The sequence below is a fragment of the Myotis daubentonii genome, chromosome 11 (assembly GCF_963259705.1).
Source record: "Myotis daubentonii chromosome 11, mMyoDau2.1, whole genome shotgun sequence".
NCBI lineage: Eukaryota > Metazoa > Chordata > Mammalia > Chiroptera > Vespertilionidae > Myotis > Myotis daubentonii.
In genome coordinates this window covers 21,586,071-21,611,682 of record NC_081850.1, presented here as the reverse complement: position 1 = coordinate 21,611,682, position 25,612 = coordinate 21,586,071, and the positions used below count along the sequence as shown (strand labels likewise).

The 25,612-nt window shown below is 44.5% G+C and overlaps 1 protein-coding gene across 3 annotated transcripts in view; it reads left to right on the top strand.

Annotated features, from left to right (window-relative positions):
* ADAMTSL1 (ADAMTS like 1) overlaps window positions 1–25,612 on the top strand; it is a 903,601-nt gene that overhangs the window by 827,046 nt on the left and 50,943 nt on the right. For all 3 annotated transcript variants that reach the window (XM_059656582.1, XM_059656581.1, XM_059656583.1), the window contains 2 exons: window positions 2,497–2,676; window positions 6,315–6,449. In XM_059656582.1, coding sequence (XP_059512565.1) covers window positions 2,497–2,676; window positions 6,315–6,449 — 315 coding nt within the window. The remainder of the gene's footprint in view (window positions 1–2,496; window positions 2,677–6,314; window positions 6,450–25,612) is intronic.

Sequence of the window (25,612 nt, the reverse complement as noted above, 5' to 3'; positions counted from 1 at the left end):
GCACTCTGGCATGGCCGGGCATCATGATGCTCTTGCTCTCCCTAGTGGTGCTGCCATGAAAAGTCAGCTTTCCTGCCTCTCACCTGCATCTTCTGTCCAGGTGTGTTCAGAGACCATGCCAGCCTGGCCCCTCTCATGCATTGGAGCATCAGGTGTCACCATGTGTGTAACCTCTCCCTGATGGATCAGGGGTGCCGTATCCAAGTCTCCACTCCCTCTCAGCAGCCCCGTCTCTTCCTCTGAACAACCATGCAGGTCCCTAGGGATTCACACTGAATTATGGGTAATATGAATAAAAGCGAAGACCAGAGAGTCGCTCCTGTGTTCTCCATAACAGGGAGAAAGGGCTCACAAATTGGCTGAACACTCTGGCCACCTACCTGGGGCCATCGCTCCAGGCTGGAAAACCCCACCTGAGGCAGCAGAGCAGCCGGGACAGCAGTGAGTTCACACAAGGCAGCTCATTGTTAGGTGAGACCATGCTCCCACCCCACCTCCCTTCCTCCACCGGAGCCCGGGAACAGCAGATGCACCAGGACTATAGTGGGGGCTCTTCAGCTGGGTGACGTAGAGTAGACTGGGGTAAATTTTTATCAGATTCAAGGACAAGGAACAGGTACACAGGTAACTCTTGAAGGTGCCTGCATCCTAAACAGTAGGCTGCCCATTAAGGACAAAATCCAGCTCCAACTCTGGGAAAGCACAGGACAAAAGGTCTGGCTCTTTAGTCCTGGTTTGACCCTGTTTACCAGGATTTGATATTCTAAATAAACCCTGCATACATGTCCAAGAATTCTGAGTAAACTGTGAGCTGGGTCCGCAGGCTGGGGTGCAAGGGAGGGAGCTTTCTGCTCCCTGAAGGTCTGTCTCCCAATCCACTCAGAGCTCAGCCTGTGAGGGAGCCTTATGCAGACCATCTCAAGCTTGTGCTAACCTGGGGCCTGCTGATCAGCATGTCAACCACAAGGAACTTCCTAAGGAATTAAGGCTGCTATTGATTACAAAATACCATAGCCTGGGAGCCTTAAACAACAGAAGGTTACAGCTCACAGTTCTGGAGGCTGGGAATTCCTAGATCAAGTGCTGATCCATGCAGTTCCTGGTGACAACTCTCTTTCTGGCTTGCAGGCAGCTTTCTTCTTGCTGGGTCCTCACCTGGCGAGAGTACTAGCCCTCTGATCTCTTCTTACAAGGGCTCTAGTCCCATCGTGAGGCCCACCCTCCGCCCATCATGACCTCATCTAAATCCAAATGCCTCCAAAGACCCCACCTCTAACGACTATTGCACTGAGGTGAGGGCTTCTACATATCATTTTGTGGGAACACAAGCTTTCAGTCTGTAACGCCCCTAGAAGACTTCTTAAAGGAGGGGTGCAATCCCAATTCATATTCACACTCTCTCCCCAGCTCTTTCTCACAGACAGTGAACTTCGACTGAGGAGAGAGCAGAGTACTTCCTTCCTGTCTTTCTTTTTCTGTGCTGCTGATACCTTAGTTCCATGTCCTCTTGTTCTAAGAAAATACACAGGCTTCAAAAATACAGCCATGTTTTCTATGTGTATCCTCAACTCTGGGAAGGATCAGCAGCTCTCCTTTGTCTGGTTCTTGAATGTATTAACTTTTGTGGCTTTTAGCTTTTGTGACTTTTGTTGAAGTGTTATATCTCTACAGAAAAGAGCACATGTCATAAAGGTGCTAAACTCACCAAACCAGCCCCCAGGTCAAAAAACAGAGCCTTACCAGCAACCATTTCCCTGACTACTAGCAGCATAGGTTGATATTACCAGTCTTTGTTTCTTACTTACAGAAAGGAAATCATGCAGTAGATACTCTTCTGTGTCTGACTTCTCTTATTCAACATTTTATTTGTTTCATATTCACTGACAGATCTAGGTTTGGTTGTTATGTTTTTATTAGAGGCCCAATGCATGAAAATTAGTGTAAGAGTAGGCCTTCTTTCCCCCGGCTGCAAGCACTGTTTCCCTCCGGTACCCAGGACCCGGGCTGGCTCCCCTTGGGCCTCCCACAGGCATCTGGGACCTGGACTGGCTTCCCTTGGGCCACCCGCAGGCACCCAGGACCTGGGCTAGCTTCCCTCTGGCCCTGGCTTCATCAAGAAGGACAACCGGAATGACATCCAGAAGATGTCCGGTCTAATTAGCATATTACCCTTTTATTATTTTAGATAAGAATCTTTGTATTTTCCTTCCAGCTTGGAAGTACCCTTTACCAGCCACATGCTTCCTCTTCTTTAATTGGCCTCTCTCTTCCTGACTCGTAGTCAGTGTAAGTTTGAAAATCAAAAGACTCCCAGACAACAGAGAGGCCCAAGGCATTATTTCGTTTGGCCAAAGGCTGGTAGAAGACGCCCAGGCAGATGCTCCCTGCGGAGTCCCCCCCAAGAGGCTGTAAATGCCTCCAGAATCACCTGAACGTGTTTGGCTGATGAGTTGTTTTTTTGTTTGTTTGTTTTTGTTTTGTTTTTTTGCTTCCTAGGTGTGCCCGAAGCTGAAGTCACTTGGTTCAGGAACAAAAGCAAACTGGGCTCCTCTCACCATCTGCACGAGGGATCCTTGCTACTCACAGACGTGTCCTCCTCGGATCAGGGCCTGTACTCCTGCAGGGCAGCCAATGTGCACGGAGAGCTGACTGAGAACACCCAGCTTCTGATCCTAGGTAAACACCTCCAGGCTGGCTGCCCCTGGTGAGCCCCATTAGGGGTAACCCACTCACCCTCCACCTCCTCTTTTCCATGATCCAAATACGTACATAACGATAAAATCAATATCCCCCCCCTTCTGCCCACCTTAGGGCCTTCCAATAGAAAGAATACAGACTTTGGGGCCAGGCAGACATCAGTTTGAACCCTGGCTCTACTGCTTACTCACTGTGTGACCTTGGGCAAGTTCCTTCACCTTGCTAAGTTTAGATGCTTGTCTTGTGTGGAGACCTGCAAAACAAGGATTGCCCGCATTGGTGGATGGGGCCAGGGGTAACAGAAGTGAAGTAGTTAGTGTTTTTTTTTTATGTATTTTTTATTTCCAAGATGAGGGGAGAGAGAGAGTGACATAGAAATAACAATAATGAGAGAGAATCATTGATCAGCTGCCTCCTGAACACCCCACACTGGGGATCCAGCTTGCAACCCAGACATATGCCCTGACGGGAATTGAACCATGACCTCCTAGTTCATAGGTCGACGCTCAACCACTGAGCCATGCCAGCCAGGCTAAAGCAGTTAGTCTTAACACCTGTGTCAAGGACTTCTTTGAGAATCAGATGAAACTAAATTACCCCCTCCAGAAAAATTTATACATGCTAAAACTTTTATGTCCTTTAAGGAAGTTCATAGTCTAGTCCACATGAAATCCACACATACACCCTCCTGTCTTAGTCCACTCCAGCCACTATAACAAAACACCACAGACGAGGTAACTTATAAACAACAGAAATGTATTTCTTAGACTTCTGAATGCTGGAAATCCAGGATTGGTGTGCCAGCATGGTCAGGGTCTGGTGAAGGCCCTCTTCTGGCTGCAGACTGCCTGATTCTTGCCGTGCCCTCATCCCTGTCTGGGGTCTCTTTTATAAGGACACTAATCCCCTTATGGCGTAATCACCTCCCAAAGTCCCCACTATCTAATACCATCACCTCGGAGTTGGTTTAGGATTTCACCACATGAATTTGAGGGGACACAAACATTCAGACTAGAGTACTCTCTAACATAAGAACTCCTGATTAAAGAGTCTATCACAGTTCCTGGCATAAAGTAGGTATTTAAAATGAACAGCAGTTGCTTGGACACCACCATCCCTTGCTGTTGCCCAGTGCAGGACTCAGCATGTTGTGAGCTGCAGCCCTTGTCCCTTAGACTAGGGACTCTCTGTTTCTCTTCACCACAGAGTCTGGGCATTGGTGGAATAGAATAAAAAATGCCTGCTTTGCTTTTTTTTTTTTTTTTAAGGCAATTATTAGAGCACTTTCTTTTGGTGAGAAAGGTATCATTCTAAGGGGAAAAAAAGAAAAAATATGATTAATTACACACTATGACTTCACCAGGGAAAAATAATTAAACATTATACTTGTATTCACACCCCAAGTTGAGGATATACCAAAGCCCAGCATCTCCAGCCCCTGCCAACTCCGAGAGGCCCAGATGGGTTTTTGTCTCACCAGTGGCTGCATAAACCTCCAGTTGTCTTAGGAAGTCAGAGAAAATCAGCTCATTGAAGGATGTCATTTGTTTTGGGTTGGGTTTCATCGTCTGAGCTGCTAGTCTGGAGCCGGGGGGCCCAGCGCTTGTTGCCCCACACTGAGTTATGGTGCTTACTGTGGGTTTCTCTTCCCTAATAACCCTTCCTTATTGCCTCTGCTAACAGAGATGAAAGCCTAGGATGTGTAGCTACTACTGTAGCTTTGCCAATGAAGAGTGTGTATTCTGGGAGCCAGTCCTTGCAGCATTTCAGCACTAATATGGTATGACTGTGAGCATGGAGCTTGAAGAGCAGAACGGCTTCCCATTTTAATCAAACTTGATGAGAAAAAAAATCACTATTTTAGGCTTTTATGTTTAGAGCTTTTCTTAATCAGAAGCCTTGATTTATTAATCAAAGTTTGTTAGTTTTATAGGTAGTTTATGAACTTAGAAGTAGTGCTTCCTTTTTCATCAGCCAAAAATATGGCTTAATTTTTAAATCAGGGGTTTCATGTATAAAGCTGCAGTTTTACGCCAAGTTCTGTGATTTGACCTGTAGCAAGGAGACTTGAAGTATAATGAGACAGAATATTATTCATTTATTCCGATAGTCACTGGATGATTATTCATTAAGTGCTGCCTCTAAGTTCCATGTAGGACAACTATAAGAGGTGACCTCTGACCTTGGAGAAGTTACAGTGTCCCTGAGAAGATCAAATGGACATATACCAAAAAAGAAAAATGTCATAGAAACTGTGAGGACATTAGAAGGTGTTGACATTTGGCCCAAGGAGATCTGATGGGTTTTAGCAACTAAGCAAAGGCTTACTGTGTTTTAGCATTCTTAAAGAAATATTCAATTGCAATATTGCGGGAACTCCATTTCCCTCAATATTCAATTTCATTGTTCTTGAGGGAATATTAAAAAGGATGCGAGGAAAAGAGTCTGGGTTTCAGTAAACTGCCACCATCAATTGCTAAAACCATGGTATTTGAGAATAGAAAGAAATCTTGGAAATGATGAGGTTCCATTTAATACATGGGGAAACTAAGGCTCATAAGGATTTAGTGACTTGCCCAAGTTAGTGAAAGACAGAGCCACAGCTCAAACTGAGGCTTCCTGAACCCAAACCGGATGTTTCTGAACTAGACTCTGGCACCATCATGACCTAACAAGCACCTAGCAAGGTGGCAAGCACATAGTAGGCCCTCACTGAACCCTATTGAAATAACCATCAATTACTCCTGTTTCTCTTTCTGCTCCAGCAAGGGCTGGAGAGGAAAAGGTAGGAGTCGGCCTTGAGAGTGTGAATTGCAGGGCATCAGGAGATGCCGGAAGAGGGGGAGCGGGTGTCTGCACTTTCCCAGGAGAACCAGGGATCATCCCGCCACTAGGTTCAGTAGCCGCTTGCCTCTGTATTTGTCCAGTGGAAATGACAAGCAAGCCACTGTATTTCCCATTGCTGTCACCTTGGCTCTGGTTAACGTGACCCCTGATGACTTCAGCCCTGACTCCTTATCAGACTTTAAATAGCAAATGATCCCTGTCTGGCTTATGTGTCCTATTGAGCATGAAATATTCACACCACAAAGCAAGTTAACTTATCGACTTCATAGATGGACCCTTTTCCTCATAGAAAAAGCCACTTATGGGCTCCTTTTAAGTAAGAATTCCTGTGGCATATCCCTATCCGTGGGGACAAGAATAAAGTGCCCCCCTCTAAGGATGTTATAAGTGAAAGCTCTTTAATATAGGACTTGACATTTAGTAATTGCTGAAGAAATGTTGGCTTCTTAAGAGTGTCTTTACAATGTGGTTTAATGTACCTACATTTATAGGGACCCAGTGGTCCTGTGGTATAAAGTGGTATTAGTCAGGAGCTTCTGAAATCTACATGCCTGATTCTTATTACTGACCTTATTGGTTCAAGTGTTGTTTGAAATTCAGACTCAATTTGATAGGCACACCTTCTCAATAGGAAAAATTATGTTAAAAGGCAACAAGAGTAATGCCTGCCTTACACACAGACACAATTACACGCATGCTCACCCCTCATTCCTCCCTTAATATGGCCTTCATGCTTTAACCTGTCTGATTCACCATCTGCCTTCTCACAGATCCCCCCCAAGTCCCCACGCAGTTGGAGGATATCAGAGCCTTGCTTTCAGCCACTGGACCGAACCTTCCTTCAGTGCTGATGTCTCCTCTGGGAACACAGCTGGTCCTGGACCCTGGGAATTCCGCTCTCCTTGGTGAGTCCAACTCTCTGGAACATTGGGCAGCAGTCCAGGGCTGGACAGGATTTATGGGTGGGTGACTGCTTGCAGGTGGGAAGGAGGCAGCAGTGGGGGGTGGCCAACAGGAAATCACTAAATTGCCTACAGAATCCAGACTCACCAGTGGAAACTTGGCTGACTTTCCATATGAGGTGAGCGCAGTTCTTAGTCTGGACTCTAGCTTGTCTAGATTCCAACGTGGCTCCTTTCTCAATCCTCTTGGGCTGATTCCACAGGCCAGATCCTCTATATCAGACTGACTCACCGAACGATGAGTAAGGAACAGCTCCTGTATCTCCTCTTCTTGCCAATCACACCCCAGTATTCCCCCATGACTTCCTCCCAACTAAACAACAACTCTAATCAACTTTCAAAGAGAAAGATGACATATCAGCATCCCCCAAAAGCCAGACAATTCTATTTACGCCAACCTTATATTGGTAGGACGGACACCCAACCCAGACAGATTCCTCAAACCAAGTGTTTGAATAACTTCACCAGGTACAGCTTCCCTGACATCTGTCATTGGGAACTTCACCAAGTTCATGCCCACATGGCTGGTGCCCTCTAGTAGTAGAGCGTTGTTCAAGGATATTCAAGTCCTGGATCCCAAATATTGGTAATGGCAACTAGAATTATTCCTTTGGCTCAAAGTTAAAAGTTTCTGAATCCTTAATCCCCATCAACCAGCAAGGACCAGAAAGCCATTGAGTTTCCAGTCATACTGCTGATGATGTATTCTCAACATGGCCATGGGGTCAGGTATCTTTAAGATTACAACACAGAAAGATTACCTTCAGTTTTCATTATCATCTGAAATTAGCAAACACTACTCACAGCTTATGGGAAAAAGCTTCTGATTTCTCTGTTTCTGATCTGGGTAAAAATAAGACACCGATACAGGAATGAGTGGCCCTTTTCTGTTCCCCATAACTTATACAGCTTGGCATTGAGTTTTTCTACATCATTTTGATCAGAGTTCATAGAAGTTGTAAACTGCTTGTTTTCCTTGGCTTATAAATGGTAAACTTGTTCTAAATGAAGTGTGTACATTGTAAAGTTTTTTATTTGAGACTCATCACCATGAGAAATTGTCATAACTATTCATCAGGGCCCAGTCACTAGCAGAGGGTACAGCAATTGATTATTTTTAAATTCAATAACTCTTGGGTCACTCAGGTGCCATTCAGCATGCTGGAAAAGTTAACCTGCTCGTATTTTTCCATGAGAGCTTTACTTTCTCCCTTATTCTGGAATAATATTTTGTCTCATTTTAGCCATTGGGCAATAAGAATTTATTGTGCTTTATGCTGCTGCATTTCATTGCTAGTTTATAGTGTTTTGTTACCATAGACTGGTATTTAAATCTAACAGTTAAGAGGCACCTTAATACACTAGTTCATATCCAGACTGCTCCATTTGAATGAGACAGCAAGTCAATTACCATAAAATCCCTGAATGTAACTGCCTGGGCAAAAATGGGCCCTAGTGGTGAATGTCACTGTCTCGCCAGCACTATAGGCCTAGGAGAGATCTATGTGGAGTTATGGAGATGAATTAGGGAATGATGTCAAGTTTAAGGACTCTGAGAAGCAGGTCATTTGAAAAATACCAGGGCCTCACTGTGATGGTTTGGAGCTGAGCACCAAAGGATAGGTGGGACTCCAATAGGCAGAAATGAGGGAAACAGGCACTCAAAGTGAAGATGCTATAAGCGCAGAGATTAAAATGTGTGGGGTATGTATCAGGTGCCTATTCAGTAACAGTTATAAAATAGCACTGCTTTAAAACTGATAATGGGCAGCCAAACTGAGATAGAAACTAGGCCATCAAAAGGAGCAGGCCTCAGCTAAAGCTTGTCCACTCAGATTTGACTTGGATCCCTCCCCAAGATTTCTGATACCCTCCTCCATCTCAAACCTCCCAGCTCTTGACTCATCCTGATCTCTTAATCCAGCTGCTCCCTTTTGGACCAATTCCCATCTCCTGCTCCTACTAGTGACCCTTTTAGACTAGAGTGTGTACTCTGAGTACAAGAAATAGATCATATCCAGCCAGTGTGGCTCAGTAGTTGAGTATCGACCTATCAACCAGGAGGTCACAGTTCATTTCCCAGTCAGGGCACATGCCCAGGTTGCAGGCTCAATCCTTTTTGTGGGGCATGTAGGAGGCAGTCGATCAATGATTCTCTCTCATAATTGATGTTTCTATCTCGAGCTCACTCTCCCTTCCTCTCTGAAATCAATAAAAATAGGTGAGGGAGGTGATTTTGTGTATGGTTGATGAGAACATTAAATGGTGACAAATTGTGGAGGACCTTGATTATTAGACTAATGAAGTATATTTACTAAGTGGGAAATGGAGACAGACCTTTAGAGGGTTAAGTAGGAGAATGATGTAGTAAAAATAATTTTTAAAAGAATTAATCTGACATTCTATAATGGTAATCAAGGGTAGGAGAGATTTAATGAAGAAACCTATTTTGAGGGTAACACATATTCTAAGCGAGGCTAGAAACAGGTAGCAAAGATACTATTAATCACCCCTTCCACAGCCAAGATGTCCCTGATCAATCACGACATTCTTTTCCACTTAGTCCAGGCACTGCCTTGGAATTTATTTTAACAACTAGAGGCCCAGCGTGCAAAATCACGCAAGACCCAGAGTCCCTCCCACCACCGCCACAGGGCCCAAAGTCCCTCCTGCTGCCACCGCGGGAGGGACCCATCAATGCACCTCCTGGTGACCAGTCATTTGGTCATTCTGGGGTTACGGCCACTGGCTTTTTATAATATATATTTCCACCAAGCATGGTGGCAGTTGGCATACAGGGCAAGATTTTGGGTTTTTTAAAGCCATATATCAGAACTAACTCTCCTCCATTAAGGCTCCCAACAGGTGAGTCTACTCCAGAAATGGGTATTTAGTTATCAAACACTCTGGCATTGATATCACTTCAAGCCACTGCTGCAACTTTCAAGAAGGAAGGTGGATTGAGCAACATGCACCCATCTGGCCTCACTTTCCATAGCTGTAAACGAAGACCTGGGACTAGTGGGTCCCTTGTTGCTCTCACATTCTTTGTTATGTGACTTAAACATGAAAAATGCCCAGTGGAGGCTCGGCCATGCAGAGTGGACCCAACCTACGTGGATCTTGTCCTAGGCAAGACAGGTGCTACTTTTTTTGTCCTTGTTTTGCAGCTGTTCTTTCTGCCGGGAGGCCTAAACTGTGACAACTGTTCTGGAGGCAAAGCCCATGCCCCCATCCTTAGTGGTCCAAGGCCTGGTCACAGGGCTCCATTTGTGGAACAGCAATAATTCAGGCCTCCCTACACCTTTTAGAAGACTTCTGTTAAATATTTTTAGGCACTGAGGCCCAAGGCTAACATGTCTCACAGTATCATTTATAGCAGTGGTCGCCAACCGGTGGTCTGCAGACCACTGGTGGTCTGTGAGGTCTGAAAGGTTGGCGACCACTGGTTTAAGGAAACCTTTGGAGCAGCAGTCACCAACTGGTGGTCCACAGACCACTGGTGATCCGTGAGGTCTGAAAGGTTGGTGACTGCTAATTTATAGGGTATTAGCATTGATATATTTTTGGAAAATAACTTTCGTTAGAGTTTTATTACAAGAGTAGTACATGTTCATTGTAGAATAATTAAGAATAGAAGAAAATGAAAATTATAATTGCCTAGCTCAGAGATAACCAGTGCTAATATCCTTTCCTAACCATGAATATACACATTATACATATCTTTTGTCTAAAACAAAATTATACTCTGTATACTGCTTGTAACTTGTTCTCACTGAATAGTAGATAACAATCATCTTTCCATGCCTGTAAATATTCTTCTATAGTTTTATTTTTGATGGTTGCATTGGTAGGAGGCACCACGTCTTATTCAAACTATTGTCTAACTTTTAGATTCTTTCTTCTAATAACTTTGGACTTTGTTCTTCTTTGACTAGCTCCTTTATGTATAAGGTTAGATATTTTTATTTGAGATTTTTCTTATTTCTTGGCTGTGTCCCATAGATTTTTGATGTCATTATGTTTTTATTTTCATTTGTTTTAAGGCATCTTTTTATTTCTTCCTTGATTTTGATGTTAATCCATCCATTGTTTGGTAGCATATTATTTAGCCTCCACATCTTTGTATTTTTCAGTTTTCTTCTTGTAACTGATTTCTAGTTTCATACCATTGTGATCTGAGAAGATGCTTGATAGGATTTCAATCTTCCTAAATTTACTGAGACTTGTTTTGTGCCCTAACATGTGGTCTGTTTGGGAAATGTTCTATGTTTACTTGAAAAGAATGTATTCTGATGCTTTTTGGGTGAAATGTGCTGAAAACATTGACTAAATGCATCTGGCTTAATGTCTCATTTAAGGCCACTGTTTCCTTGTTGATTTCCTGTCTGGATGATATATCCATTGATGTCATGTGGTGTTAACGTCCCCTACTATGTCTGTATTACTGTTTTTCTCTCCTTTTGTATATTTTTTTTGTATATTTATTTTATATATTTAGATGCTTCTATGTAGGGTCTATAAAAGTTTACAAGAGTTATATCCTCTTGTTGGATTGATCCCTTTATATTATAAAAATGCCCTTCTTTGTCAGCCTTTCTTATAAAGTGCATTTTGTTTGATATAAGTACTGCTACCCTAACTTTTTTTTTTTTTCCATTTGGATGAAATATCTTTTACTATCCCTTTACTTTTTTTCTGTATTTCTTTCCATCTGACGTGGGTCTCTTGTGGGCAGCATATGTACTGGTCTTGTTTTTATTTATTCATTCAGCCACCCTATGTCTTTTGTTTGGAACATTTGGTCCATTTACATGTAAAGTAATTATTGATAGGTATGTACTTCTTGCCATTTTATTAATTGTTTTCCTATTGTTTATTGTAGTTCTCCTCTGGTCCCAATAATCATGTTCTAGAATTATTGCATAGACAGAGGAACCAGCTTTTAAGAGATAATGTCTCCTACGGTTGGCAAACTAAGACCCATGGGCACAATCTAGTTCACTACTTACTTTTGTACACAAAGTTTTCTTGCATGTAGTCACACCCATTTATTTACCTGCTAGAGGCCTCACGCACCAGTGGGGTCCTCAGCCTGGCCTGTGGGGATTGGGCCAAAACTGACTCTCCGACATCCCCCGAGGGGTCCCGGATTGTGAGAGGGTGGTTCTCGGGTGACGCACCCTGGAATCGGGCTCCCTCCTCTCTGGTTCCGGGTGCATCACAGCTGCCAAGTCACCACAGCTCAGCAGCTCCTGCATTGAGCATCTGCCCCCTAGTGGCCATTGTGCATGATAGCTACCAGTCGGACAGTCAAACAGTTGAACGGTTGCTTAGGCTTTTATATATAGAGACTAGAGGCCCGATGCACAAAAATTTGTGCACTCGGGGAGGAGGAGGGGTCCCTCAGCCTGGCCTGTGCCCTCTCGCAGTCTGGGACCCCTCGGGAGATAACGACCTGCTGGCTTAGGCCTGCTCCCGGGTGGCAGAGGGCAGGCCCAATCCCTAGGTGCAGCCCCTGGTCGGGCTCAGAGCAGGGCCAATTGGGGAGTTGGGGCGCCACCCCCTGTCATGCACAGAGCAGGGCGGATCGGGAGGTTGCGATGCCACCCTCAGTCATGCTCAGGGTAGGGCCAATTGGGGGGTTTGGGCACCTCCCCCTGTCACACTCAAGGCAGGGTCGATGGGGAGGTTGCAGCGCCACCCCCTGTCACACACAGAGCAGGGCCAATCAGGAGGTTGGGCGCTGCCCCCTGTCACGCGCAGAGCAGGGCCCAGCAGGGGGGTTGGGGCTCTGTACCCTGTCATGCACAGAGCAGGGCCCATCAGGGGGTTGGGGAGCTCCCCCCTGTCACACACAGAGCAGGGCCGATCAGGGGGTTGAGGAGCTCCCCCTTGTCACTCACAGAGTAGGACCGTAGGGGAGTTGGGGCACCGCCCCCTGTCACATACAGAGCAAGGCGGATCAGGGGGTTGGGGCGCCACCCTCTATCACCCACAGAGCAGGGCCGATCAGGGGGTTGGGGCGCCGCCACTCTCACACGCAGGGCAGGGCCAATGGGGAGGTTATAGCTCTACCCTGTCACACACAGAGCAGGGCCGATCAGGGGGTTGGGGCGCTGCACCCTGTCACACACAGAGCCGCAGGGCGATCATGGGGTTGGGGAGCTCCCCCTATCAGGCACAGAGCAGGGCTGATCAGGGGGTTGGGGCGCCTTCCCCTGACAGGAACAGAGCAGGGCGGATAGGGAGGTTGTGGCCCCACCCCTTGTCACACACAGAGCCACAGGGCGATCAGGGGGTTTGGGCGCTGCCCCCTGTCACACTGATCCCGGTGCCGGGAGGCCTCTCGGCTCCGCTGATCCTGGTGCTGGGAGGCATATTACCCTTTTACTACATAGGATAGAGGCCTGCACGGGTTGGGGCCGGCTGGTTTGCCCTGAAGGGTGTCCTGGATCAGGGTGGGGGTCCCCACTGGGGTGCCTGGCCAGCCTGGGTGAGGTGATGATGGCTGTTTGCAGCTGGTCACACACCCTTCAGGGTGGGGGTCCCCACTGGGGTGCCTGGCCAGTCTGGGTGAGGGGCTGAGGGCTGTTTTCAGGCTGGCGGGTGACTGAAGCTCCCAACCGCTCCTTTTCTTCTTTTTTTTTCTTTTTTATTCTGGGCCAGCTTTAGCTTTGAGGCTTGGCTCCAGGTCTTAGGCCTCCGCTGCTGAAAGCAGGTTTCTGGCCTTTGTTTACTCTCTGTATTTGAAACAATGTTGCGATCCTGCTGGCTGAAGCCCGACGGACTAAAGCAGGTTTCTGGGGTTTTGTTTAGCTTCTATATTTGTAACATAGTTGCTTAGAGTTGCAGCTCAGAGGCCTGCAGCGGCAGGCAGGGAACGTTGGAGTCCTCCGTCACTGAAGCAAGCAAGCCTCATGTTCCCTTTAAGCTGCCTGGCTGCCGGCCGCCATCTTGGCTGGCAGTTAATTTGCATATTGCCCTGATTAGCCAATGGGAAGGGTAGCGGTCATATGCTAATTACCATGTTCCTCTTTTATTAGATAGGATGTATTATCTATGGCTGTTTTCACACCATAATGGTAGAGTTGAGTGCTTGCAACAAAAACCACAAGACTAAACTATTTTCGTTTGGCCCTTTACAGAAAATGTTTGCCAACTACTGATTAGACCGTCCATCTCATTATGTAGAAAAGATGACGAGCTCTATGGTGGTGACCACACATCTCCTGTTTCTGAGGGAGAGCACACTTTTCACTGTATCACTCTGTCCTTTATCCTGTCGCTGGGTTGGGCTTTCTCCATGAAGCAAAAGAGCCCAAAACACACACACACACACACACACACACACACACACACACACACATACACACGCGCGCGCGCGCGCAATGTACAGGAATGGAGATCTTTCTCAGGAAGGTCAGGAAAAAAGAAAACCCATATTATAAAGGTCATGGGTTTTTTATCAGAACTAGATGATTCCAGGTGCCTCCAGTAACCACATATGTAATCACATGTGGCTTAAGAGAAACAGTTCAGTACCTTTTCTCAGCATATTCTGTTTAGGTCTAGACCCGGTGCGAGTGTTGTACAGAATATACACATAATTGTTGTTGGCTCCACCCCCTGTACTAGTATTTAGTCACAAACTCTCCTTTGTGAGTGAGCAAGCTCAGTGCCTCAGTCAGAGGGACTCCTCATGACATCTCTGCCGGAAACTCATGTCATGCTAACCCCACAGAGAGCCAAACAGCACAGCCTTTCTCATGTCATGTGATTTACCAGAAGGAGAGAGATTGAGCCTTCAACCCTGCGTTTGCAGAGTCAAGTTTTTCCATGAAAGAAGTCATTGTGCCTGTGCCCGCTCCCCAGCCGGGGGCTCCAGGGTCACAGCCAACGCACATTCAGCATCTCAGCAGCACCAACACACTCCCCAGGCCCTGCATGCACAGCAACAACACTTCTCAGAGCCCTTGCAGCCCTAGGAAGCCAGGCAGGAAGGCCAGGGCCCACAGCCAGGCAGTGGCCTTTCCTTCTGACCACCTGTCTTGCACATTTTCTTCTCCGCTTATTGAAAGTGCTGAGAATTGCAGAGCTTGGCCGGCATGAGCTCCGGTTCCAGATGTGTCTGCTAAGAGCAACAATGGTTTGTGGACCCCAAATCTCATACTAAAAGGTGAACATTTATTTCTTTCCCTAACGCTGAAATTGTGACTGGGCTGCTCTTACAAATCATATCACACTGATGGGGGCGCTGTGGCTGGAATACACAGGACTCAGGTCTGGAATCTCAGGTGGAGCTTACAGGCAATGTTCACATATAAACCCCTCAAGGTGAATCAGATCACAGTTGAATAAATATTAATGTTCAAAGGTGAAAGACTTGGTAAAGGGCCTAAGAAGGCAATATCAAAGATCGATTTACTCATTCAATGAGTACTTGTTGAGTGTCTGCTATGTACTGTTGTAGGCACTGTGCTAGGACCAGAGATGCACAGTAAATAAGATAGATAAACCTAGGCCCTCATTCAGTCATTAAAAAAAAAATCACTGCACATTTACTATGCACTATTCCTGTTCTCTAGATATTGAGGATTCATGCATGCACGAAACAGATTAATGTACCTGCCCTTTTGCAGTTTGAATTCTAGTAGGGCTTATTTGAGTCTGGTGGGAAAAGTAATTCAAATAAGAGGACAGTGATAAAAAGAGAAAGAAGTGGTGGGTTGGGGGCATGGGACAGGACAAGGTTTCTCTGAGGAGAGGATATGTGAGCTGGGATTGGGAGAGTGGGTGGAAGTTATCCGAATGAAGAGAGGGCATTCCAGGCAGAGGGACCAGCAGAGGTAATAACCAAGGGGAGAGTGGCCTACGGAGAGGTTGAAGCCATGGTGAGACTTCTGCACTTTGTGCTAAGTGCAATGAGAAATCTTTGAATGGTTTCAAGCAAGAGAAAGATATCTGATTTGTGCTTTTCAAAGCTTGTTGTGGCTGCTGTGTAGAGGATGGATTCCAGAGGAACAGATAGAGTATACCATTTAGGGAGTGGTGGCACTCTTCCAGTTAAGAGATAACCGTGGCTTAGCCTAGAGAGCAGGAGAAGTGAATAAGAAGTGAATAAATTCAGGGGAATGTAGGAAGTAACATCAACAGGACTTGGTAAACAGATTAATGGGGGAAGGGAAAATAGTCCACACAACCAAAAGGTTCTCAAAAGCATCAGATTTTTTAGGCTTTTCTCAATGAAACTCATGTACCTTCTGTGTGATAATGAATCATTTCAGACCACTCAAGTCAAGATGCGAGAATAAAATGGAGAACTACAGGGTTGTGCAACTACAGAGAGTGTTATTATAAGAAAAAGACTAGTCCAAAGCTAGTGTTGCCAAATTCTGGCTCATTTCCTGAACACACACCTGTTCAGTCTCTACTAGATGCTAGGTCCTCTGCCCTCTGCCAGCCTTGGAGGAGGCAGAAGCAGTAGGGGAGATAGAAAGTCAGTGATGTGTGAGAAACTTTGAAGAGTTTCAAAAGAAGCCAAAGTGAACAGAGGAGGGAGGACTCCTTTCTTCGTCAAAGGGGAACCAGGGAGAGTTTCTAGAGGAGCTACTCAAGCTCAGTCTTAAAGGATGAGTAAAGGCATTCTGAGCATGGATGCAATAGACACATACTTTTTTTTTAGTTCCTTCTGTGTCCCAGACACCATTGAAGGCACTGGGGATGCAGCAGAGAACAAAATAGATAGAATCCCTTCTTCGAGAGCTTACATTGTAGCAGGGGAAATAGAAAATGAGCATAACGAAGTAAATGACATCGTGTGTTAAAAGGTAATAAGTGCTATGAAGAAAAAGTAAATCAGAGTAAGAGGATGGATAACACCTGTGTGCGAAAGAGGATGTGATTTTAAATTACGTAGATGGTCAGGAGAGGGCTCGCTCTCATGAGTAGGTAATCCTTGAGCAAAGACTCCAATGTGAGCCATTGAGCCTCACATATGTCTGGAGGAAAAGAGAAGAGCATCTGGGGCAGAGGAAAGTCTGTGTGGAATACTTGACGGGGACATACCTCAGGCGTTCAAGGAACAACAAAGAGACCAGTGTAGTGGCAGGAGTGGAGTCATCGGGTTGGATGTGGGAGAGATCAGAGCAGTAACAAGGCCAAGGGCAAATTGTGTAAAGCCTTGTAAAGGGTCATGTTAAAATAACAGTGAAAGAAAAATCTATAAATGCCCAAATGTATACACGGACTCAATATTGCATTGAGCATCGTGAACTTATTCCAAGATTTAGCCAGGGCAAGCAGAAGTGATTTCTTTTATTGGAAACCATGTGACCAACTTAATGTGATATAGCTGACTTGTCAAACAGAGACTTATCAGGCTGGCTCTGGGACAAGGCAATATTGCTGGTTTAATTTGACTCACATGTGTTGGGCACCTGCTGCATTTACCAGGCCCTGAGCTGGGCTTCTGCAGGCGGGTCCTGGCTATTTCCTCCATCTAGGAAGTGGTTCCCAACTGCACAATCAAGTTACCTGGGAAGTGTTTGAAAACAAACAAACAAAACTCAATGATCCACCTGAGACCAATTAAAACAGATGGTCTGGGGGCGGGACTAGGCATCAGTACTTTTAAAAATTGATTCTTAGAGCTTAAACAGACTTTAAAAGTCACCTTCCTATACCCTCCTACCCATGTAGAGGCTGGTATGGGAAAATGTATGTTTTATCACTTAGAGTATTTTAGCCTGGCATTCAAGGCTTTTGCTATTCATACCTAGCTTGTACATCCATCTTTCCATCTTATTCCTGTTCAAAGAATCCTCCTATTCCTGTCAAACTTTTTCCTGGTAATTGCCATGCCCTTGAGCCTTCTTTGCCTGGAATACCCTCTCCCACCCCATTCTCTCTAGACCAGTGGTTCTCAACCTTCTGGCCCTTTAAATACAGTGCCTCATGCTGTTACCCAAGCATAAAATGATTTTCGTTGCTACTTCATAACTGTAATGTTCCTACTGTTATGAATCATAATGTAAATATCTGATATGCAGGATGGTCTTAGGCGACCCCTGTGAAAGGGTCGTTCAACCGCCAAAGGGGTCGCGACCCACAGGTTGAGAACCACGGCTCTAGACAAACCCAGAAGTCTTTGAGACATAGTCTAAGCCCTTATGTGAAGCCTTCTTGCAGTATCTGAGCCTGGAGTGATCTCTGCCTGCTGACCCCCGGAGGCACCCACTACACCAGGGTTGAACACACTTTGTCTGTAAAAGGCTGGATAGGAAATGCGTTAGGTGTTGAGGGCCCTAGGTCTCTGTTGCAATTGCTACACTCTGCAGCTGTAAAGCAGAAACAGACGGTGAATAAATGAATGGGTGTGGCTGTGTCCAATAAAACGTTATTTACAGAAACAGGGTCAGACTTGGTGTTCAGGCCATAGTCTGTCAACGCCTGCTCTAGACCACCAATGTGATACTTAACCTACCACAGCTTGTATTATTAGAGAGCGTTCCCTTCTCTGTCGTGTCTCCCAGCTGGATTCTAGGTCTTGGGGAGAACAGAGGCTGCATAAATATTCTCAGGTGATTTAAAACAGGACTAGGTAGCTGGACCTTGACTTGGAAGGCCTCTTGAGTCATTTCCATCTTTCATTTCTATTATAATTGTAGATTTATCATCTGTCCCATATACTTCCACCATCACCCCACCCTGTGCACTTCCTTATTCTTCTGATACAGACTGGATGGAATACTTCCTGAACCCAATTATGAGGAAATTCACACAGCAACAGTCAGTGAATACCCTCAGCCACATCTGTTGGGAAATCACTTTTCATATGATAATTCGGAAGACTAAACTCATCACTACTTCCTCTCTAGCTGTGGGAACAATGAGTTCTGATGGTCAAAGGTTAGGTACAAATTCATCCACAGCCACAGCGGTGACCCACCCCATCAGAAATCGCAGGCATGGCAAGGAAAGTGATGCACAGGAAAGGGGGAAAAAGTGTAGGAGAGGGCTAGCATACTGATAAGGCGGGGAAAGAAGAGGAATTTATCAAGGACGCATCAGTTGGCATCCATTTCCTCGTTTATATTGGATGCCTGAAGTTTTATGTCACAAGGAAAAGGCTTTTGGTTTCCTAGTTTCGACCACAAAGATAATATGATTTGCTATTAAGAAGAAAGGTCAGCGTTTTGTGGTTGTTTATGGCACATGTTTATGTACTTTGTCCTTTTTTTTTTTTTAAAAATAAAATCCAAAGTAGAGAACAGAGACCCCATAGGGACTGCAGGAAGCTCTGTAGTACCCATAGTGTAAAACTAAGTCAGTACTTCAGAGGGCATTTATGAGGAAGCCACTGGAAAGAGTCCAGAGGTTCCTTGGACTGGAGTGAACATCCATAAATTTAAAACGACACCAGAGCATAAGTGACACTTGAAATAGTTGGACACAGAAAGCAAAGCGGTAAATCTCCCTGCCTCGCCACTGTTCCAAACCACGGCAAGCATCCAGGCACGGGCTTATTTTAAGCCTTCACATCGTCAGGAAAGGGGACCTCAAGAAACTGCCTTACACTGGCCCCTGCCCTTCCTGGCACCAGGACACAGTTCCCAGGCTCCTCTGTCCTCCCCACAGGAATGATGTGAATGAGGCGGATGTCCCTGAAATAGACAGGTATTGAGTCCCTCACTGGGAAAATGAGGAACTCTACACTTTCCCTAGTAAATCCTTCCTCAACCCTGTGTCAGCTCTGGAAACTGCCCAGTCTGGTTCTGCGCCTCCTTGAGTCTGTGTGGCACCAGAGACCACCGGGTGCCACCGGGTGCCAAGACCAGAGCCAGATGGCGGATGGAAAGGCAAGTTCATGATCACTTTGTAGAACAGAGAGGATGGGGGTACCTTGGAAGACCCATTTCTAAAGCCTCAGCATCTGCTGCCTCATTTGTAAATAATTATTTAGCCTGTTCAGGCTACTGTAACAAATGCCACTGAGTGAATAGCATATAAACAACAGAAATGTATTTCTCACGGTTCTGGAGGCAGCAGCGTGGTCGCATTCTGATGAAGTCCCTCTTCCTCACTCGTAGCCAGCCCCTGCTCTCTGTGTCCTCACAGGGTGGCAAGGGCGAAGGACCTCTGTGGGGTCTCTTACAGGAACACTAACCTATTCCTGCATCTTTATGACCTAAGCACCTTCCCAAAGCCCCTTGTCCTAATACTGTCACATCCGCATTAGGATTGTAACATATGAGTATAGGGGGACACTAGCATTCAGATCACAGCAATCATGCCCACCTCACAGGATTAATTACACTAGGGTCAAATAAGATATCAAAAGCAGTGTGCCCAGGTTAGTGTTTGGTGCAAAGTGGATTCTAATATGTGTTAATTTCTTGCCTCTGTTGCTTACTTCCCTGTTGAATCTACAAACCAAGAAATCTATTCTCTTCTTCACTCTGATCTGCTGTAAATTCTTCCTCATAGGACCAGAACTGGTTGCCAGAGTGAGTATAAATTACTGACTGAGAAATCACCCAGGAGATGGGTACCTTATGGAAGGGTTCATTCTATGCCGTGTCTGGATGGAGCAGAGAAGAGGTGTGTCCTCAGACATCAAGGAACTTATCATTTACTTGGAGGAAACATCAGCACAGAAGTGAGAAAGCCGTATAAGTAGATGAGGAGGGAGAGTAAAAAGAGAGTGCTGCGTGGCTGCTCTGTGAATTTACATTAAAAGACATGGTTTCAGTCCTCCCCTGAAAACCCTATTGCCATCTATCCATCTAAGTCCCATGCTGTCCATGGGGCCCCTTCGCATGCACGTGAGGGCTTGCATAGTACAATGGTTGGAAGTGTAGGCTCTGGAGCCAGGAAGCCTGGCTCTGCCATGTGCTAACAGCTACATGACCCTGGGCAAGTTCTGGAAGTTCTCTCTGCCTTTGACTGTAAAGTAGAGGTAATAACTGCATATACCTTCAGGGATTTTGAAAGGAGTAAATGAGGTAATATATGTAAAGTGCTTAGAATGGTGCCTTGGCACACAGTAAGTGCTCAGTTAATGTTAGTCATTATCATCCTGGTAGTACAAGCTCTTGCACCCTCCCTCCCCTTCTTAAAGTGGAGGAAGCAGGGAAACTTGGGAATGCCCTCGGGTACTGTATTATATACTTGGAAGTTGCTAAGAATGTAGATCTTAAATGTTCTCACCACAAAAAAAGAAATGGCAATTATGTGAGATGAGGGAGGTATTAGCTAACGCTGTGATGGTAATCATTTTGCAGTATATCCGTATACCAAGTCAACACGTGCACACCTTAAGCTTGCACAATGTTACATGTCTCCGTAAAGCTGGGGAAAAATAAAGAATGCTCTTGGGGCCAGGGCCTGGAGGTAGGGATAAACTTCCCTCAACCGAAGTTTCCATTAACTTACCATTTTTATGCTATTTATACTGTTGTTATATATTTGCTAGTTAATTTAACATTTTTTTTTTGAGTCAGGTTACCTTTGAAAATGTTAGCCGATCTCATATTAATTAAGCAAGAAAAAAGAAGGGGCTTTTGCCCACTACTGAACCAAAAGGAATAGGCGTTGCACTGTGGTCATGCCTCCTATCCGTTCTGAGCCTTCCTTTCTCATGAGTAAAATGCGTTGATAACCTGTCTCTGAGGACTGGTTTTAGAATCAAATGGGAGTAAAAACGCAAAAGCATTTTGTAAACTCGAAAGCGCTGTATACAACTTAGTCATTGCTTTATTCCTGGGGTCAGAAGCAAGGATGGCTGCAAGGATGGACCCCCAAGGAGAAGGCCAAGTCTCAGGGGAGATTCTGGATCTTGGCTAGAAGCCCCCTTCAAGCCAAGAGCTGTGTCCCTACTGCTCTTCTTGGCTACACACTGAATTATAGGTTGCTGTATTGTTTTCAAAGGAACCCTTGCGGAGGATGCCTACCGTCCTGGAGAGTCTCGCTCAAAAAGTGAGAGAACTCACAGCAGCTGAGTACACTTCCTGGGGAAAGGGGACCCACGTAGCACCAAAAAGGATCCATGGATTAGCCAGGGCAGGAAAGGAGCACAGGTGTGAAGTAGACACCAGCTCCATGGGAGATGGGGAGGGATGTGGACGAGGACAAGGTCCTGTTCTCCATCCAGTGCTTGACCTATGGAATCCAGATGCCTGGACTCGGGTTTTTTGTGCAAATAGATGGCTGTAATGGAATAAAAATGCAAGCAGTGTCTTTTCTCAAGTCAGTTGCCTATTCCCACTTGTGGGGGTTTGCAGTCTTTCCCCTTTTCATGCACTATGCACCCTGCTATGTTTTGGAGTTGAGGTTGGCAGTTATTGTGGAAAGTTTGTTTAACCTCTGATTATAATTAGCGTCAGTGTCTTCTATGTTTCGTGAAGCAGAATCGCTAGCCAGCTTCTGCTTTAAGATACCTTTTTGTCTTCTGGATAAGAGTTTTGATGCCAAACCCACCACACACACCTACACACACACACACACGCATGCACGCATGCAGGCACCTATCTTAGCTTCCTCTTCTTGTTCTCCAGGGGCGTTGGCATTGCTAACATTATAACTTTCAGACTTCCTTAGACCTGAAGGCCTCCAGAGGTAAAATACAGTTCAGTACAAATATTCAGTATTTTTACTGAACTGTATTTTACACTTGAAAAGAAAAAGAAAAAAAAGGAAGGTACGGAAAGGTATAGTTTTCTTTGGGGCATCAGCTTCAATTTCCTTTTTTATGCCCAAAAAGTACCTTGCAGACATACAAGAAAGTTGTCAGTGAGGAGAGGAACCAGGTGGTTGAGGAGGAGGGGAGTAAGGAAGAATTTGACAGCATTCCTTTCGTTACTTCTTAGATTTTGATCAAGTATATGTATTAATTATTCAACAGTGAAGGAATAAAATCTGGGTTGGACACCTAGTTCGATTCCACAAATGTTTCTTGTACTTTCACTGTGTGCCAAGAGCCCCATGATATCTTGACCATCACATGACTTACAGTCCACAGAAACATAGGCTAACACTTGGGAAAACGCCTCCCTTTGCTGGTAGGAAGGGGAGCAAGGGAATGAGTCAGAATCACATTTCAGTCCCTTAAAGTCACAGTACGGAACTCACTATAATTGGGTTTCAGTTTTGTTTAAATGTTTTTGTGAACATTCTGGGAGAGACATTTTGCCAGGATATCCCCATGCTAATAGGATTGCAGGTAACATTGCTGAATATTGAAAATGATTTGCCCTGTCTCTGAAAACTTATACAGCTTAAACGGGATTTTTTTTTGTCCATCATCCACCAGAGCCTATCAAAGCAAATCTTAGAAAGTAGGTTGGGCCAGAGGTAGGTTAGGCCAAATAAGAAAATGATGGTGAAAATAACTGAACTGTTATTCTAGAAAATATAACCTAGTAATATGTCTGTATCTGTTTAAAAGTTCAAGCTCTTTTATCCTTCACCTTTAGTACTTTATCTCCAAAAGGTATGTAGAAAGACAAAGTTCATTCCAAAAAACATCATTCTGTCAAGAATCTTTTTATGTGAAAATCCATTTCTCTGTTGGCAGTTGCCTGCTCAAAAATAATGAGCTCTCTGTGACTTTGTTACCAAGGAGATAAGAGCAAAATTTAATTCAAGGCTCTTTCTGGGATGTGGCAGGGACCGTGTGTCTAATGTGTGACTCTTTGAAGTGCTATCAAGAGAGATAAGCCTGTGTGTCTGTTGTCCTGCCAGCTTCCTAGGCCCAGAAGAAAATGACCACAGTGTGCCTACATAGACAATAAAGATTGCACCTTCTCTTAATTATTCTCCTTGTAATCCCGCTGTTCTCAACTTTAATGAACTTTTTGCGGCATCTCAGATCCTTGCTCAAAGCCCTGGTTCAGAGACTGACTCATCACAATTAGTTCAGAAATGCATACTAGGGAGACCGAGAGGGCTTTGAGATTATGCTACAAATGTTTCTGCTAAGCACCGGAAATCGTTTCTGAAAGGGTGTAGTTGCAGAGAGAAAAATCTATTATGAAAAGTTAAATTGCAGGTAAAATAAAGTAAAACAAACAAGACTTAAGTCTTTACAGGGCTTAAATATAAGCTTTGTATGTTTAATAAACCAAAAAAAAAAAAAAACTCATTCTGTTCCATGACTTTGGAAGGGTCTTTCTTCCTTTCTCTACCCAGCTTCTCTACAAGTGGCTTCGCTATCCATTAACTACTACAGACAACTCAGTCTGTACCACAGTAGCTTTATTTTATTCAAATGTTGATGGGTTTTATTCCCAGATCTTTAAAAATACTTGAAATCTGATTAGACTTGTGTGAAATGAAGTTCTGTCTAACAACCCCACTTTCTGAACCATCAGCAATGTTGCTGCTTTGGTTGCTCTGTTTCTCATTTCCCCAGTCCTCCAAATCCTGAGGTCTTGATAGATAGCGCAGGTTTTTCTCTCCCCTTTCCTTGTTTTATTTCTTGATCTGCTATAAGAATTTATGCTTTTTACCATACTTTTATTTTGAAATAATCTCAATTATACAAAAATTCAAAAGTATAATGCAAAGAACTTTTTCTACCTGAGCCATTTGAGACTGAGTTGACCACTGATAACCCTGTCACCCAATGTATATTTCCTTCATGTTTTGCCAGTTGTCCCAATAACATCCTTAATAGCATAAGAATTCAGTCTCAAATCGCACATTGTATTAGTTGTCATGTCTCTTAAGTATTCTTCAATTTGGAGTGATTCCTCAGGCTTCCCTTGACTTTTGTAAATGACCTTAACAATTTTTAAAGTTATGGGCCTGTTTTTGTTAAATATGCCCCTCAATATGCATTTGTATCATATTTCCTCATGATTAGATTCAAGTTAATTCATCTTTGGCAGAAGCATCACGGTAGTAATGCTGGGCTCTTCTCACTGCACCCAATCACATGACCATGATTTCCATTGTACCTTCACAATTGATGTTAATTCTGGTAATATCTGCCAAACTTCTCTATTGTAAAGACATTTTTTCCCTTTGTAATGAGTATTTTGTAAAGAGGTACTTTGAGACTGTGGTAAATATCTCATTTCTCATTGAACTTTCAAATTATTCATTTATTTAATTATATCTTTATGGTCTCATGGATTCCTGTCTTACTCAATGGGCTGTAATCTGTTGCTATCCTTTTTTTTAATGTAAAAATTTTTCTCAGATTCAGCCAATGAGAGCGCCTTTAAGATGACTTCTATACCCCTTGACATGTCTATATAATTTTTCGAGAACTTCATTTTCTGCCACATCAAGATATTTCAGGCTCATCTCGAACTTTCCCTGCTTCGGAATTAGAGAATAGTATTTAGAAACCAAGATCGCAATGTCAGGTCTGTTCATTGGTGTAGGAGTGTCACTACTCTGAGGCTCACTCAGTGCAAAGAAGTAGAATATATCTGTGTATATATACATATAAGCATAAACAAACATGCAAACATGCTTGGTATATTTCTAAATGTATCTATACATTGGGACCTGTGAATCCTCCTTCGTATCTTCAATTCTTATTGAACACCACAAGATTTATTCTATTTTTCACCCTTTCATTATTGTAACTCTCTGACTCCTGTTATCCTTAATATATTTACTTATTTGATAAAGCCCTCTCTGAACAGCCAATCTTCTGTCACCACTACCTCTACCCCCACATGATGTATACTCATCCCATTTCGGTTCGTTCTCACAGCCCTCACCAAGTCATCGCCACGACCCTCGGGATGGATACCTTCTTCACCCTGTTCAGGCTCAATGCCCCGCTCTAGTTTACCTGGCGCCCCCCTTCTTCCTACACACACTGCCTTCTTTGGCCTCACATAATGGCTTTTGGATTGAATTGTTCAACAAAGGAAGAGGAAAAGGAAAGGAATTGGTAGTATGAGAATTTCTAAACAGAAACCAAATTGCTTCTAGGACTAGAAGCTAGAGGGTGAAACAGGTGAAAAACAAGAGTGGGCACTAGGCAGTGCCCAGCCTTTGTACTCTGTGTTAGAGGGAAGAAGGCTCTGCTTGCCAGGAGGCCCCTGATTACTGCCCTCTAGGCACAGCACGTGTTTACACATTAA